Source organism: Ahaetulla prasina, chromosome 6, assembly GCF_028640845.1.
Source record: "Ahaetulla prasina isolate Xishuangbanna chromosome 6, ASM2864084v1, whole genome shotgun sequence".
Lineage (NCBI taxonomy): Eukaryota > Metazoa > Chordata > Lepidosauria > Squamata > Colubridae > Ahaetulla > Ahaetulla prasina.
This window is the reverse complement of record NC_080544.1, coordinates 34,071,768-34,087,750: the sequence shown is the minus strand read 5'-3', so window position 1 is coordinate 34,087,750 and position 15,983 is coordinate 34,071,768. Positions and strand designations below refer to the sequence as shown.

The 15,983-nt window shown below is 38.9% G+C and overlaps 1 protein-coding gene across 1 annotated transcript in view; it reads left to right on the top strand.

Moving 5' to 3' along the window:
- The window catches only part of PDE6C (phosphodiesterase 6C), a 42,337-nt gene that overhangs the window by 23,892 nt on the left and 2,462 nt on the right, over positions 1-15,983 (top strand). The window contains exons 10-21 of the mRNA XM_058187826.1: positions 336-479; positions 574-642; positions 5,808-5,954; positions 7,391-7,498; positions 7,806-7,915; positions 11,583-11,670; positions 11,811-11,911; positions 13,042-13,149; positions 13,240-13,303; positions 14,562-14,636; positions 14,718-14,801; positions 15,821-15,971. Of these exons, the coding sequence (XP_058043809.1) occupies positions 336-479; positions 574-642; positions 5,808-5,954; positions 7,391-7,498; positions 7,806-7,915; positions 11,583-11,670; positions 11,811-11,911; positions 13,042-13,149; positions 13,240-13,303; positions 14,562-14,636; positions 14,718-14,801; positions 15,821-15,971 (1,249 nt within the window). The remainder of the gene's footprint in view (positions 1-335; positions 480-573; positions 643-5,807; positions 5,955-7,390; positions 7,499-7,805; positions 7,916-11,582; positions 11,671-11,810; positions 11,912-13,041; positions 13,150-13,239; positions 13,304-14,561; positions 14,637-14,717; positions 14,802-15,820; positions 15,972-15,983) is intronic.

Genomic DNA, 15,983 nt, shown 5'->3' with positions numbered 1-15,983 from the left:
TGGACTTCAACTCCCAGCTTTGCTGGCTGAGGAACTTTGGGAGATGAAGTCCACAAGTCTAAAAGTTGCCAAGGTTGGAGACCCTGACCTGGAATATATGATGTGTAAAGGTTTCTTGATGTGTAACATACAATATGAAGCCTAAATTGGCGCTATGGAGTCTAACTAATAGAATGGAGTCTTTTATTTCTTGTTAAACATATTTGGATGTGTTTTTAAGAAATCCTAAAGAAAAGCATAAAAGTATTATTGGATATGTGCCTTTCCAAAATTTGAAATACATCGGACAAGTCACACTGAAAACCCTAAACAGTTCTACTTCTTTGTCAATTCAGATGCTCACACAGTTCCTTGGATGGTCTGTTTTAAATCCTGACACGTATGAGAAACTGAATAAGATGGAAAATCGGAAGGATATTGCTCAGGAAATGCTCATGTATCAGACAAAAGCAACAACTACAGAAGTTAAAAGTATACTGGTGAGTGTTCCTTGCACATCCTGGGTGGAAGTGTGAACCTTATTGTTGGATGAACCAAACTTAATTGTTTATTTCATTTGCCCCTTACTTTAAGAAATGCCAAGAAAAATTGAATCAAGAAAATTTTGAAGACTGTGATGAGAAAGAGCTTCTTAAAATTCTGGTAAGTAACCTGTTGTAAGTCAAAGACTGTCTGTTCCTTGATGAACGTATCTTTTCTTTTATGTACACTGAGAGCCTATGCACCAAGACAAATTCCTTGTGTGTCCAATCACGCTTGGCCAATAAAAATTCTATTCTATTCTATTCTATTAAATGTCAACTTTAAGCCTATATACAAACATATATATATATATATATATATGTGTGTGTGTGTGTGTAGGTCTTTGGTTGTTCGGGTTTTCTCCCGTGTAAAATTGGAAGTGTCTTGGCGACGTTTCGACGAAGTCTCATTCGTCATCTTCAGGCTTCAGCTTCGTGCTTCTGGGAACAAGAAGCACGAAGCTGAAGCCTGAAGATGACGAATGAGACTTCGTCGAAACGTCGCCAAGACACTTCCAATTTTACATGGGAGAAAACCCGAACAACCAAAGACCTACATACAAACACCCGTGAAAACCTCAGAAAACAAATATATATATATATATATAAAACAGATTATAGGGAAATGTTGTCAGAACTGCTACATTTTGCACAGTTGAGTAAATTAATCAAGTTTAATTTCTTCTACCTGTCTTAATTAGAACTAACAAGAAACCAGCTACATTTCTGTAACCTCCCAAATAGGAGGATGCACTTTTAACCATATATTTATAATAATAACTTTAAAAATGGTAGGATGGTAACTTGCTTCCCTAGCTCCTATTTTACCCTTTGCTCTGCAGGAAATATTTGAGATTGATTATAAATTATAAATAGTAGCCATACAAATCTTATGAATGAATGAATGAATGAATGAATGAATGAATGAATGAATGAATGAATGAATGCATAACCACATAGGAAACCAGGATGCCATTTGCACCAACTGTACCAATCCTACCATAGTTCTGCCTTGATAAATGGTGGGCCAACAAACATCATTAGAACTTTCTGTCCCCAAGTATTCTTCAGTTTGAATTGCAAAAATTTAAATTTAATGCATTGGATCATTTTTTAAAATTTTTCCTTTCTCGGGTTTAAAAGGCAGGATATGAATCATGGTAAGAAACTTATATGGAATGGACATAAATGTTTTCGTAGCAAGATCTATGGTGCAGTGCCACCAATAAAGGCTTTAATCTCTAAGAAAGTTTGGAATAAATGGAATAAAGCAGGTGTCATTTTATGACTGCCATCTTTCTGAGCAGAACTGATTCGTAGCCCGGAGGTAGCCTCAGAATAAGTATCAGGACCGAGCAGTTGCAAAATGAAACAAGAACCTGGCTTGCTTACACCCATACACTTCTGTTTTCCATCAGCAGATATAGCAGGAATATTAAACCAGCGGTTGAATTTTTAACAGCTTAGGTCAGTGATCGCTAACCTTTTCTGGACCGAGGGCCCAAAGCATGTGCGCGTGCCCGAGCTCCCAAAATGCAATGAGTGCATGGCACCTGCATTCCTTCCACCCCTGGGCTCAGCCCCCCTGCATGTGCCCCGCCCCCTGCACAAGCTTGCGTGGCCCCACACACACCCGCCCCCCCACCCATGTGTGTGTGCTCCCCCCACACCCCATACCCCCCACATGTGCGGCAGAGACCTAAAGACCAGCTGGCTGGTGGCAGGTGTGTGCATATGCGCGGCAGAGCTGAAGTGGGGCGATGGCTCACATGCCCACAGAGAGGGCGCTGCGTGCCACCTCTGGCATACATGCCATAGGTTCGCCATCACGGGCTTAGGTGAAAGGGAATAAATTGAGAATCATTCCAACTCTGGGAGAATAGAATTGCCTACTCGTCTGAATGAGTCGACTTCATTCTGATTTGGATTGGTTTACAAGGATAAGGGTGCTCCTTAAACTATTGTAGTATGGAATAGATTAGCTGTATTCACCAGCTATAATTCTTCCTGGATAGAAATAGTTGGCTTCACTAATCTATGTTAGAGTAACTTCCAGCTTAAAGTAACTTTACCACTTTCTCATGTGGGATGGGAGGATATTATGAGCCTATGGTTCAAACTTGCAGTGATTCCCAATTCCCAATGCACTGCCAGGCCCTCTGTTAAGTACTCTTTTGATTTTTAAAGCTTGAACTCAGCATAGGTAGTAAGTAGACACATACACAAACACTGCTCAAATATATATTCATAATTTATAATCTGCTTCCTGTCCACCTGGTTTCTTTGACATTTAATTCTCCATATAGTTAGTCCTCAATTTACAACTGGTTGCTTAGTGATTGTTCAGTTATGATAGACCCCCCCCACCAAAAAAAAGGTATTTAATATCTGGATTCAAAGTTCTGACCATTCTTCCACCCCCATGTTCATGTAGTCACATTTTGGAGACATTCTTATGGTCCTTTACAGTGTCCTGTAGGCATATGACTGTGATTTTTGATGTTTTCTATAACAAGCGGATATTTATTTCTGATTTCCAGCCAAAAGCATCTCATTGTAGATGATGGTTTTGCTTAATGATTACCTCATTCGTTTAACAGTCACCATGTTTGCTTAACAATCACCACAAAAAAATGTTATAACATCTAGTTGGTCACCTTGACGTAACGACTGTCATGGCATATGACAGAAATTCCAGGCTCCATTATAGTTGCAAGTTGAGGAATATCTGTATACATAACTCTCATTTTACTAGTGGGCTACCTCTATTGCTATATAATGTTCCATTTTATCCTGTTCTTCTCTGCCTAGTATCACATTTCAGTGTGTTTCCTCTCCTTTGGGCTATAAACTATATGTAATTCACAAATGTACCATAAACAATCAGTAAGAAACATGTTCAGTTCCTAACGTTATCAATTACCTGTAATAGCAACCTAGGGATTCTTCTATTGCTGCCTTTACAAAGTAGACTTTATAACATGTGGATGTTTGGTTCCCTCTGCCTCTTTCATGATTGCATGATTTTCAAAGCAGTATTCTAATCTAGCAATAGCATTAGAAATAGCACTTAGACTTATACTGTATACCGCTTCATAGTGCTTTTACAGCTCTCTCTAAGCGGTTTACAGAGTCATCATGTTGCCCTCAACAATTTGGGTCCTAAATTTACCAAGGGTGGGTTCCAAATCCCGTCGCTACCTGTTCGTTCGTGTGCAGAAGCGTCTGGGCAGGTGGGCGGAGCCTTCCACCACTGCCGCTACCATTTTGTCCGATCCGGTGCAAACCGGTTGTAACCCACCACTGGATTTTACCCACTTCGGAAGGATGGCTGAGTCAACCCTGAGCTGGTGAGATTTGAACTGCCGAACTGCAGCTAGCGGTCAGCTGAAGTAGCCTGCAATGGTGCACTCTAACCACTGTGCCACCTTGGCTCATAGTTGAATCTAATTGAATCATTGGGTCCAGAGTATGTCATTCATATTGGACCTTCCTCTCTAACTCTATTTTGGTAAGTCACAGGATTGATATTGCTCAGGTTGTATTGATTATATAGTAAAACCTCTTGAACTTAGGATCCCTCCAAAGAACATATTTAAATGTTTCAGTGTCACTATGAGCTGACTCGATTAAGTCAATTCTAGATGGGCCATTCACTGAATGAAGGTTATACTCCTTCCATTCACAAAGACAACTGGAACAATAGCACCAGTTGAATCTAGAAATCTAGAAATCTTGTCAATAGCACTGTTGAATCTAGAGATCTTGTCAGAATAATGGGCATGCATTTCCTGGAACACAGACTTTCTTAGGTTATTCAAGAACCAACTGTGTCTACACCAAGTTAGCTTGGTGCCTTAGGCTCATGCTTGTGACATCATGACTCATGTATTAAGGCGGCAGAAATTGCATTATGATCTGTGTTTCCTCATTTTATACCCTCTTATTGTCTTCTGCTGGATACATTTTTACATTGCTTTTCCCTTCCTTTGAATTCTCATGGTGTTCTTGTTTTATACTGCACTGGTAACACCACCCTTGGAATACTTCATCCAGTTTTGGTCACCATGAGGGGAAAAAAAGGATATTGAAACTGTAGAAAGATTGCAGAGAAGAGAAACAAAGATATTTTAGGAGGCTGGTGGCTAAATCAAATGATGAATAGTTATGGGAACCAGGAATATCTGGTCTAACAAAGAAAGGGACTAGGGTGACATGATAGCAGTCTTCCAATATTTGAGGAGGACATCAACCTATTTCCCAAAAGCACCTGAGGGTAGGACAAGAAATAATGAATGAAGGTTATTAAAGAGAGGCCCAAACAAAAATTAAGGAGAAATTTCCTAACAGGAGAACAATTAATTAGTGAAATTGTTTGCCTTCAGAAGTTTTGGGTGCTCCATCACTGGAAGAGACTGGAGAGCTGTTTGTCTAGAATGGTATAGGATCTCCTACTTGAATAGGATTAGATTAGAAGACCTTCAAGGTCCCTTCCAGCTCTGTTATTCTGTAATTCCAATTAGCAACATTTGACAGCTGGAGAGCATGACCTGGAAAGTGCCACTAATCCCTTGCTTGTCAGGCTTCTTAAAGCATCAGACTGCTCATTGTAATAAGAAACCAGATTAGGGAGCCCTTTACACTTATACAGAATCATTTGCTCAGGAGGCTAGTCATAATTTTCCATTCTGCCTCTTTTCCTGAAATTGCAGACCTTAGGGCTAAAGGCTCAATCCATGCACAAACAGGGTCTATATTTGATGAGCCAGATTTTATCCGAAGGGGCACTGATTTAGCCAATTTGTTGTAAAACATATCTATCTTACAGCAAATGATCTGGATATTTCAGACGATTTTTTCTTTACGTTATATCTCACAGAAACTACCAGGTAGCAATACATTTCGCTACCATAAAATATTTTCCTTGCAAAAATAAATCATAATTTAAGGACCCAGATTGTTGGGGGGGCAATAAGTTGACTTTGTAAAAATATACAAATAGAATGAGACTATTGCCTTATACACTGTAAGCCGCCCTGAGTCTTCGGAGAAGGGCGGGGTATAAATGTAAACAAAAATAATAATAATAATAATAATTATCAAATAGGTTAGTTTTTTCAGACATGCCTCATGAAACCTGAGAGTTCTCCATAGGTGATCATTCCAAGTGGCCAGTGAGGCACCGCTCCCCCTAATAATAAATACTGAGAAAGATAATAAATAAAAAATACTCACAATCTCTTTTACCTGTCCAACTGAGGTTATTTCGCTTTTTTCTTTCAACAGGCAGAAGAATTGCCAGAGCCAGGCAGCGTTGAACTCTTTGAATTTCGCTTCAGCGACTTCCCCGTTACAGATCATGAATTAATCAAGTGTGGCATACAAATGTTCTTCCAGTTAAAAATTGTAGAGAAGTTCAAAGTACCACCAGAGGTCAGGTTCATTTTGCCTCCCCCCCCCATAAAGATGGTTCAGGATGAAATCCATGACATGTGATCTTTGCCAATGGAGATTGATTTCACAGTAGCACAGTAGGCCTACCTGAGGGGAGAATGTACCAGAAAATACATTCTAGACGTGACATAAAGGGGTCCCTAATGAGACCCCCACTGGGTTTTAGAAGGAATTTGGGGTTATTCCTAAGGCTCTAATGCATGATCCAACGCCCTATTAGTCACGCCTTGGAATGAGGGGATATGACGGCCTTACATGGGAATGTGCCTCAGCAGACTCCTACTGCATGTGGATATAGAAAAATCCCGGGATTTCAAAGGCAGTTGGGGAGATGAATTTTTCAAGAGGCAGCTGGACTTTCTGGTTTTTGTTTGAGGAACTTCTTGGATGAGAAACGAAACGTCTTTAAAGAAAAACCAGAAAGTCTAGCTGCCTCTTGAAAAAAAAATACCTTTGGGACAACCATGACCTGGATGACTGAGAATCTCCATAGACATTTGGGGAGATGAAGCAAAAGATTATCTAGAGTACTGCAAGAGGGAGAACAAAGAGTGAATCCAATCAAACTTTTATTTCCAGTTGTTGGTAGGAGGGGAGAGATATAGCCTTAGACTCTTATTATATGAACTCCCTCATGGTTCTGCGCACTCTCCACTCCTATTTAATATTCACATGAATCTACTGGGTGATGACCTCTATTGGCATGAGGTTAAGTATATCAGTATGCAGAGAATAATCTGCTACACATCTCTGCTCAAGTGATGCTGATGCTGCACAAGTGATGCCACCAAGGCTCTTCCTAGTGTTGGGAGACTGCTAATTCTAGCAAGTCTAAGGTGCATGTGGGGTAATGTGCCCCCAGGATCCTAGGGGCTTTCCATGTTTAATTTTGGATGGCATAGGACTCACCCAGACAGAACTGGTGGGCTTCTCTTGAGCTCTTGGCTCCTGTTCGAGCAACAACTGGTAACACAACCAGGGGACTCTTACACAAATCCATCTTCCCTCTATTGCTGGATTGGGATGTGGCCGTGACCTTAAGAGACAAAAGGAAGAGCTGCAAACTAGGTAACGGATAAGAGGCAGCTGAACCAGCAGAATGAATATGGTGCAGCAAACATCACAGAAGGGATCTTCCTGGGTTTTTTTGGGACTATGAATGTCAGGAGGGAGAGAAGTACTTTCAGACTTGCAAGATGCTATTAATGTAAGCTTAAAATAAAGTCAGAGCTCATACTCCTACGTGTAATTCTTGCCTGGACTATCTGGAAAGGTTGACTCAATTTTGTGAATCTGAAAGTACATCTCTCTCACTTGCCTTATCATTTCACAGTGACCATTAAAGCTGTTATCTTATACAATGTTCACAAGTACCATATAATGATAAGAGAATGGAATGTCTCCATTGTTCACAGGTACTCACTAGATGGATGTACACAATCAGAAAAGGATATCGTGACATCACTTATCACAACTGGCGACATGGATTTAATGTTGGACAGACTATGTTTGCTCTTTTAATGGTATCTGTTGCTTTTTTTGGATCTAAGCCTTAATTTCCTTTTCATTATGATGGATGGATACATAGGTAGACAGATATAGATAGACATAGAGATAAAGATATAGATAGATAGATAGATAGATAGATAGATAGATAGATAGATAGATAGATAGATAGATAGATAGATAGATACGATACGATATACTGTATACGGTAGAGATATAGAGGTAGGTGTGCAGTCAATGTAGATATAGATATATACTATATAGAGATATATACATATACATGTAGATATAAAGAAATGATTTTAAAAGACTCTCTTTTTATAGACCGGTAAATTAAAGAAATATTACACTGACCTAGAAGCCTTTGCCATGGTAGCTGCAGCTTTCTGCCACGATATTGATCATAGAGGAACCAACAACTTATATCAAATGAAGTGAGTGGTACATTTCTTTGTATCTTCGATTAGTAAATAATGTGTTATTTCATGTCATTATAAAACATTTCATGCTTAAACTAGCATTCTTGTGTATCCTTGACTAGAAAGAGTATGCAATGCTCTGGGAAGGCCACAAGTTGGTCCAAACAATTCTGTCCAGTAGAACTCTATAGCCAAACTCAATACGTATTAAGGGTGGAAATCCAGAGCTGCTGAATGTAGAGTTTTACTTAGCTACTGCAGTAGTTGATAGTCAGGGAGTACAAACCCTCACGTGACTTTTTCTCTTTAAGATGGAATGGGGATGGTGAGACAACTTGTTCGTCTCCCTCATTCCTGAAAATGGAATATGAAAACCTACTATACTTCACCAAAGGCTTGATGCTTTTATTTGTGGCCTACTATAATAGTACTGCGGCGCCTGCTTTTAAATGTTGGGTGTAGCATAGAAATAGCTTTGACTACCCTCAATCAATAACTTCTACTAGGAGAGGGACACAATGAGAGCTGGACATTGGGGCAAGCCTAGATGCTGATCCTCTTTGATCCCTCAGTGGTCTTTGAGACCCCTGAGAAGGAGATATTGTTGGACTGTCTTAAGGGTATGTGTGGAACTGTAGGGTAGTTCCATCCTTACCTGCAGAACTGCCCCAAGGTGTGGCAATAGATTTTTACTTGGCCCATGCCAATTTGTGGATCCCACTGGATTCAATTATCTACCCTTTGTTATTTGATTATTTACATCTGTGCATCCTCAGATCTGGAGTTCAATGTCATCAATATGCTGATGATTCTTAGCTCCATCTCTCCTTTCCACCTAAATGAGGAAAGGTTGTGCAGTTCAGTGGTGGGTTTCAAATTTTTTTACTACCGGTTCTGTGGGCATGGCATGGCTTGGTGGGCATGGCAGGGGAAGGATACTGCAAAATCCCCATTCCCTCCCCACTCCAGGGGAAGTTTACTGCAAATTCCCCATTTCCTCCAGATCAGCTGGGACTTGGGAGGTAGAGAATAGATGGGGGCAGGGCCAGTCAGAGGTGGTTTTACCAGTTCTCTGAACTCAAAATTTCCGCTACCGGTTCTCCAGAACTGGTCAGAACCTGCTGAAACCCACCTCTGGTGCAGTTGCTTGACAGTGGTATGAAGACAATGATGGGTGAGGCTCTAGGAACTGAAGCTGAATCCATATCATAGAAGAGATGTATGGATAGATGGAATTTTGAAGTTAATCTGCTTGGATAAGATCATACTCCTTCTGAAGGAACATGGCAAAACTGGGGCTCTCTCCTTTGTATTCTCCAATCCATTCAGCTGGAAAAGCCCTGGGTTTCAGCTTTCTGGTAGCCAGAAGGAGAGATCTCCACAACATCTTTATTATATAACTCTTTCCTGAAAGATGCTTAGCTGGGAATCAATTTTTTTAAAAAAAGTTAAAACTTTTAACCATCCTCTGAGGAATTTGTGAGGTAACCAGTCCAAAGCTGGATGAATTTTAGATTATTTTAAATTTATTTTAAAGAAGGAAGCCACTATTAATTAATTTTCTTGCCTCTCTCTCTCTCTCTCTCTCTCTGTGTGTGTGTGTGTGTGTGTGTGTGTGCACTTATGCCTGTGTAATTTCTATTTTAAAAAATTAAAAGAATAAAAACAATGCAAACTCTGAAAGAGAAAAATAACGAAAGCAAAATAAGTAAAGAAAAAAGGTGGAAAGAAAAAAAAACAGTTATAAAGAAGCCGGTTGCTCTTCTTAACAGCAATCCCATTTATATTTTACCTTATTTCTCTTCAGATTGTAATGCAATTACCTTCTTTCATAGGTTTTTCTAAACATCAAGTTCTTTGATCGCAATCTGGTTTTATTTATTTCTTAAACTTCTCTGAGCTTCTCTGGAAGTGAGAGAGGTAATAATCATGATGAAGGCAATAATAATTTTTAAGGGGACTTTTTATTTGCTGAATTAAAAATAACTGAAATGAAAATAACTTGGTATTAAGGTTGTTAATATAATCTGATACATCAGTTACATCTCAGAGGTTTGCAAATGGTGGAGAACCGGCGAAGGCCAATCTAATAGTCACTGCTGGCCCAAGATAATTGTCTCTGGGGTTTTCAGCGGTAATTGCTGAGATCTTCTGAGCTTTTGGCAATTGTCCATATTGAACTCCTCTGATTACAACAAAATACCTTATGCCACCAGACTTGAAATCCTGGGTTTAGAAAATTTATAACTCCGCCGCCTTCGACATGACCTGAGTTTAACTCATAGAATCATCTGTTACAATGTCCTTCCTGTTGAAGACTACTTCAGCTTCAATCACAACAATACACGAGCACGCAATAGATTTAAGCTTAATGTGAACCACTCCTATTTGATTGCAGAAAATATGACTTCAGTAACAGTGTTGTTAATGCCTGGAATGCACTACCAGACATTGTGGTCTCTTCCCAAAATCCCCAAAGCTTTAACCAAAAACTATCTACTATTGACCTCACCCCATTCCTAAGAAGTCTGTAAGGGGCGTGCGTAAGAGCACCAATGTGCCTACTGTTCCTGTCTTAATGTTCCCTTCGATTGTATCCAATTTCGTATAGTTATTACATACTTATACATATGCTTATACATCGTATAGTTATTTCATGCTTATGCTTATATATACTGATATGACAAATAAATAAATAAAAATAAATAAAAAATAAAATTGCCCATATTGAGCTCAAAAGTTCTGGAGTCAGAGACTGACTAGCAGGAAGATCTGTTGTTGGGACTTCGCTGATAAGAAACCATGAAAAGCTCTATACCAGAAGTGGGGAATTTACATGTAAGCAAGTGTAATATTAAATAAATACATAGATGCTGTTGGACGGGTGTAAATGACCTTTGAAAAATGGGCAAATTGTTTTGCCACATAAAGACCATTGGAAGTCAAGGGACAGAATATAAGTCATGGGCTTTGCAGAACTGAAAGCACCTATTTTGTTCCTCAAAATCTAACAGATCAACTTGCTTGGGGATTAGGTTTCCATGAATTTTAAGAGATAAAATAAGTATGTTAGACAAGGCCTCAATGCAGGGATGTCCAAACTTGGCCCCTTGAAGAGTGGTGGACTTCAACTCCCAGAATTCCCCAGCCAACAACTTGCTCATATTTATAGCTTATGCTGGCTGGGGAATTCTGGGAGTTGAAGTCCACCACTATTCAAGGGGCCAAGTTTCGACACCCCGCCTTAATGCATCTGTTTTGCCCCTAGTCTTCTCAAATAAGGAGATATTCCAAGGACATTCTGGGTATGCAAAATGAGTGGTGTAGTGGCTTAGAGGTAGAGCTCTCGCCTCAGGAGGTTGTGAATTCGATCCTAGGTAGAGACAGATATTTCTCTCTCTGGGAACAATGAGAATGTATCTGTTGAACAAAGCTCTGCGTTGGTGACAGGGAGGGCATCCGGCCAGTAAGTACTCAGATCCATTCAGTTGCCCAGACTCCACCCTGCAAGGGATTATGTGATCGTTAAAAGATGATGATGTTAATTCTGGGTATGCAAAAATAATGCTGCCTCTATTCCACAGGTTGTTCACTACTGTTCTAAAATGTGCAAAGATTTGGGCAAAAAAACAAAACAAAACCCAAAACCTGATAAATTCTCAATCCTCTAATGTTTCACCAGGACAGCAGCTCCATTGGCAAGACTCCATGGCTCTTCCATTTTAGAAAGGCACCATCTAGAGTACAGCAAAACCCTGCTACAAGATGAGGTCCGTGTTTATTTTCATTCATTTGGTACATAAAATATTCCTACTAGCTATAGCCAAACAACAGCATTCCTACATGGAGGAAATGCTATTTTTCTACTTTGGAAGCAATACTGACTTGCAAAAAAATCTTTATTCTGCAGAGTTTAAACATCTTCCAAAATCTAAATAAACGCCAGCATGAAAATGTTTTACATATATTTGAAATTTGCATCATAGCAACTGACTTGGCTCTGTATTTCAAGTAAGTCCCTTATTTCCTATTACCAAACAACGAAGTCTTCTTATGCCCATTACCATTACTGCATTTTTTCATACTCTAATTTTAAAGACCCCTTTTGTTTTGCTCTTATGTGGTTTTAATCATTGTCAAAGGCAAGTTAAAAGATAAAAGACCTTAACAATTGAATTCATCTGTAACTATGTACAGTTTAAATGTTTGCATATCTACTCATCATAAAAACAATTGCATTCCAATTTACTTTCTGTAATATTTCTACTTAAAAACCCAATGTAAATACGATACTGAGATTTAATAAGAAAACTCAGTATGACTCAAGCATCAGGGCACTATATGATACTTAAAATATAGCTTGATAAAACATTATTCCAGGGGTGAAATATAAAATTTGTTACTACCGGTTCTGTGGGTGTGGCTTGGTGGCGGGTGTAATGTGACTGGGTGGGCGTGGCCACCTTTTTTTTTTTTACTTTTAAAAGCATTTTTTGTACAACTTCTTTGGCCGAAAAGTAAAAAAATGCTTTTAAAAGCCTCTGATGATCAGGCAACTCAGTTGGGCTCACCAGAGGAGCCTTTTAAAAGCATTTTAAAAATGTAGAAAAAATGCTTTTAAAAGGTTCTGACGATCCCAGCTGAGCTACACGATCATCAGAGGCTTTTTTAAAAAAACTTTTAAAAGCATTTTTTCGGCCGAAGAAAAAATGCTTTTAAAAATAAAAAATTAAAAAACCTCTGATGATTGCATGGCTCAGCTGGGCATGGGTGGGAGGGGGGGCAGGGATTTTTGCTATCGGTTCTCTGAACCACCTGCCGCTATCACTACCGGATTGAGTGATCCGGTCCGAACTGAGAGCATTTCACCCCTGCATTATTCTTTTCTGCCTTGTCAACTAATCTATTGGCCGGGCTCCTGAAATCTATGAATTAAATTCAGTGGTGCAATTCTGTTGACTGACTTGCATCTATCAGGAGTTTTCACATATCTCTCAATTGTGGACTGGCAGATTTGGATCATCCACAGGGAACTGGAAGGGAGGGAAGGTGAAAGTTTAAACTCTTCACACAGTACTGGATGTTGAAGCTGACCCACAAAAATGTGACATACGTATTACAAAAGTTGCTGTTTTTCTCAGGAAAAGGACTATGTTTCAAAAAATAGTGGATGCCACTGAAAAAATGGAAGATGAGAATGAAGCAATTAAATACATAACTATGGACCCTACCAAAAAAGAAATAATCATGTAAGTAGATTTAATGTTTCTCTTCCTGCAACATGGAATGTGCTGATTTTTTTTAAAAAAAATGTCTAAATCTATTATTTTTATTTAAAGGGCTATGATGATGACCGGTTGTGACCTTTCTGCCATCACTAAGCCTTGGGAGGTGCAAAGTAAGGTGGGCACCATAAGAATCAAGTAAAACTCAGAAAATAATGTTATGCTCTTCAGTCTATTTGTTGTACTTGCAAAGCAATTTAGATATAATGCAACATAGGAGAAATTTGACATGTTTTTTTAAGGAAGCAACATTCCCTTATGAGGCCTTCCAGTTCAGATCAAAGCCCAATCTATCCCTGAGGTACACCATCTATTTCAGACTAAAGGCCATACTGGACTCTAAATGCTGGCAGCTGTATTACGCCAAATCAGATCAAATTTTAATTTGGTGTTAATACAATGTAAGTTAATTGAACTTAATGCAGACAGCATATTACTATTTGTATATTTTAATGATTCCCCCCTTTGGGTCAATTTAAAATTACAAATAAATGGCAAATTTTAGTTGAGCTGAGAGAAGGGAAATGTACACACAAACTTTTAAAGATCTGCCTGTCCGTAGATATCTGTCATCAAACATTTCTGCTAAGCCCATTGTTAAGAAAATCACATCTTTTTTTTATTGCCCCATTAAGTGTCAACTAAGCCTGTCTTTGGCCATTTATCTACCTGTCATGTCCAATCCCCCTTTCGAGCTATTGATCGCACAACTATGACATGCAGCAAATTGTGTGGTGAGGACCACATTACTTATTAATCTGGAACTTGCTTGACAATCATCTGATCATGGTTTACATGGGGACCTATTTTTAGCAGTGGAAACAAGGAACACATTTATTACTTAGATTTACATCCCCTTAACATGTTCTGCTTAAGAAAGACTCTCCACCCATGTTTACCAACCATTTCATCACTTCTACAACTATTTTCTTTTTGTTAACGTTTTCTAAAAATAAAAACAAGGTTCTGAAGCAGCAGTCCCCAATCTTTCCTGAGTGGGTGCCCGGCGCAAGAGCGGTGGGAGCGGGGATGGTTTATGCCTTGCTTATGGGCGAGTGAATGAAGCTTCACATGCGGGTGGAAGCACCTGCCACTTGCATGAGTGGAACAGCTCATGCCCACACTTGCTCAGCTGCCACTTGCGCAGCCCAGTTCTGAACGAGATGCAGCCCGATAGTAGGCTGCAGCCCTGGGTTTGGGGACCCCGGTTTCTAAACAGTTAGCATTTTTCCATAGAAAAAAATCCTTTTCTCTGTCCTTTTCTACAATATCCTTTTACATGGAGCAATGAATGCTTTGATGGAGGGTGTGTCTAATTACTCTACTAGCTGACACCTATTGCGAAAAATATAAAATTAATTGTTATCCATTCTCAGGTTGCTTTGATGGTTGCAAGTGAATTTTGGGAGCAAGGTGACCTTGAACGAACTGTCTTACAGCAACAGCCAATTGTAAGCATCTTACACAGCATGTATTCAATCTTAAAAAATAAGATTACTTGCCGACTAATTACTTTCTTCAACTCTTTCTAGCCTTTGATGGACAGAGCCAAGAAGGATGAATTACCTAAGCTTCAATGTGGTTTCATTGATTTTGTATGTACCTTTGTGTATAAGGTAAGAGATAACTTCATATCATTCCATTCCAATCTTATATTTTGTATTTCTACATACAAAGAAATACAAAATATAAGATTAAATCTGCATAGATCTGCTTTTGATGAAAAGACAAGATGTTAATTAAACAACCAAGCAAATATATTGTACATATACTCATATATTTGTGAATGCCCTGAAATGTTGAGTCTCCGAAGTATTTCTTACAAGTGTTAATACATTTCCCAGTCAAGTGTCAAACCACATGCATTACATTCAGCAGAGCCAAAATATGCTTGCATTAAAATAGAAATAAATATTTAGGAAAACATGCCCAATTTCCAAAGCTACATCTTCCTTTTGACTGGCGAGTTCAGTATTTGATGCAGTTTGAGACTAACTGGCAGTAGAGATACATATTATCTCCTGTATTTTTATATTAGAAATGTTAGCATCATTCTAGCATTGTGTGTGTGGGAATCGACAATAGTACCCAAGAACAGTGAACTATAATAAAGGAAGGAATTCTTTAAGTGCCAAAGGAAAACCTGCTGGTATAAAATGAATGAGCTGGAAGGGACCTTGGAGGTCTTCTAGTCCAGCCCCCTGCTCAAGCAGGAGAACCTATACTATTTCAGATAAGTGACTGTCTAAAATCTTCTTAAAAACCTCCAGTGATGGAATGCCCATGATTTCTGAAGGCAAGCTATTCCACTGATTAATTGTTCTCACTGTTAGGAAGTTTCTCCTTAATTCCAGGTTGCTTCTGTCTTTGATTAGTTTCCAACCATTGTTTCTTGTCCTGTCCTTCAATGCTTTGGAGAATTTGGTATAAAGTTATTTATATAGGTATAGGTATAAAGTTTTTTTTTTGTAATATATGTAAGAAATGCATCCCTGAAGAAAAATATTGGGCTGATAAGATTTTTCAAGCCTCTTCGTTATCCAATAAAGATTTTTCTATGTATAAAAAGGCATGCGTTACTATTGCTAATCTTCTGTTTCAATGGTAAATATATGAAGCTCCACTATTTCTTTAGGAATTCTCAAGGTTCCATAAAGAAATTACACCAATGTTTGATGGTCTTCAAAACAACCGAGTGGAATGGAAAGCTCTAGGTGATATTTATGATGCGAAGATGAAAGCTCTCGAAGAAGAAAAGCAAAAGCTAGAAGGAGATGGCAAGAAAGGTCAGGCATATA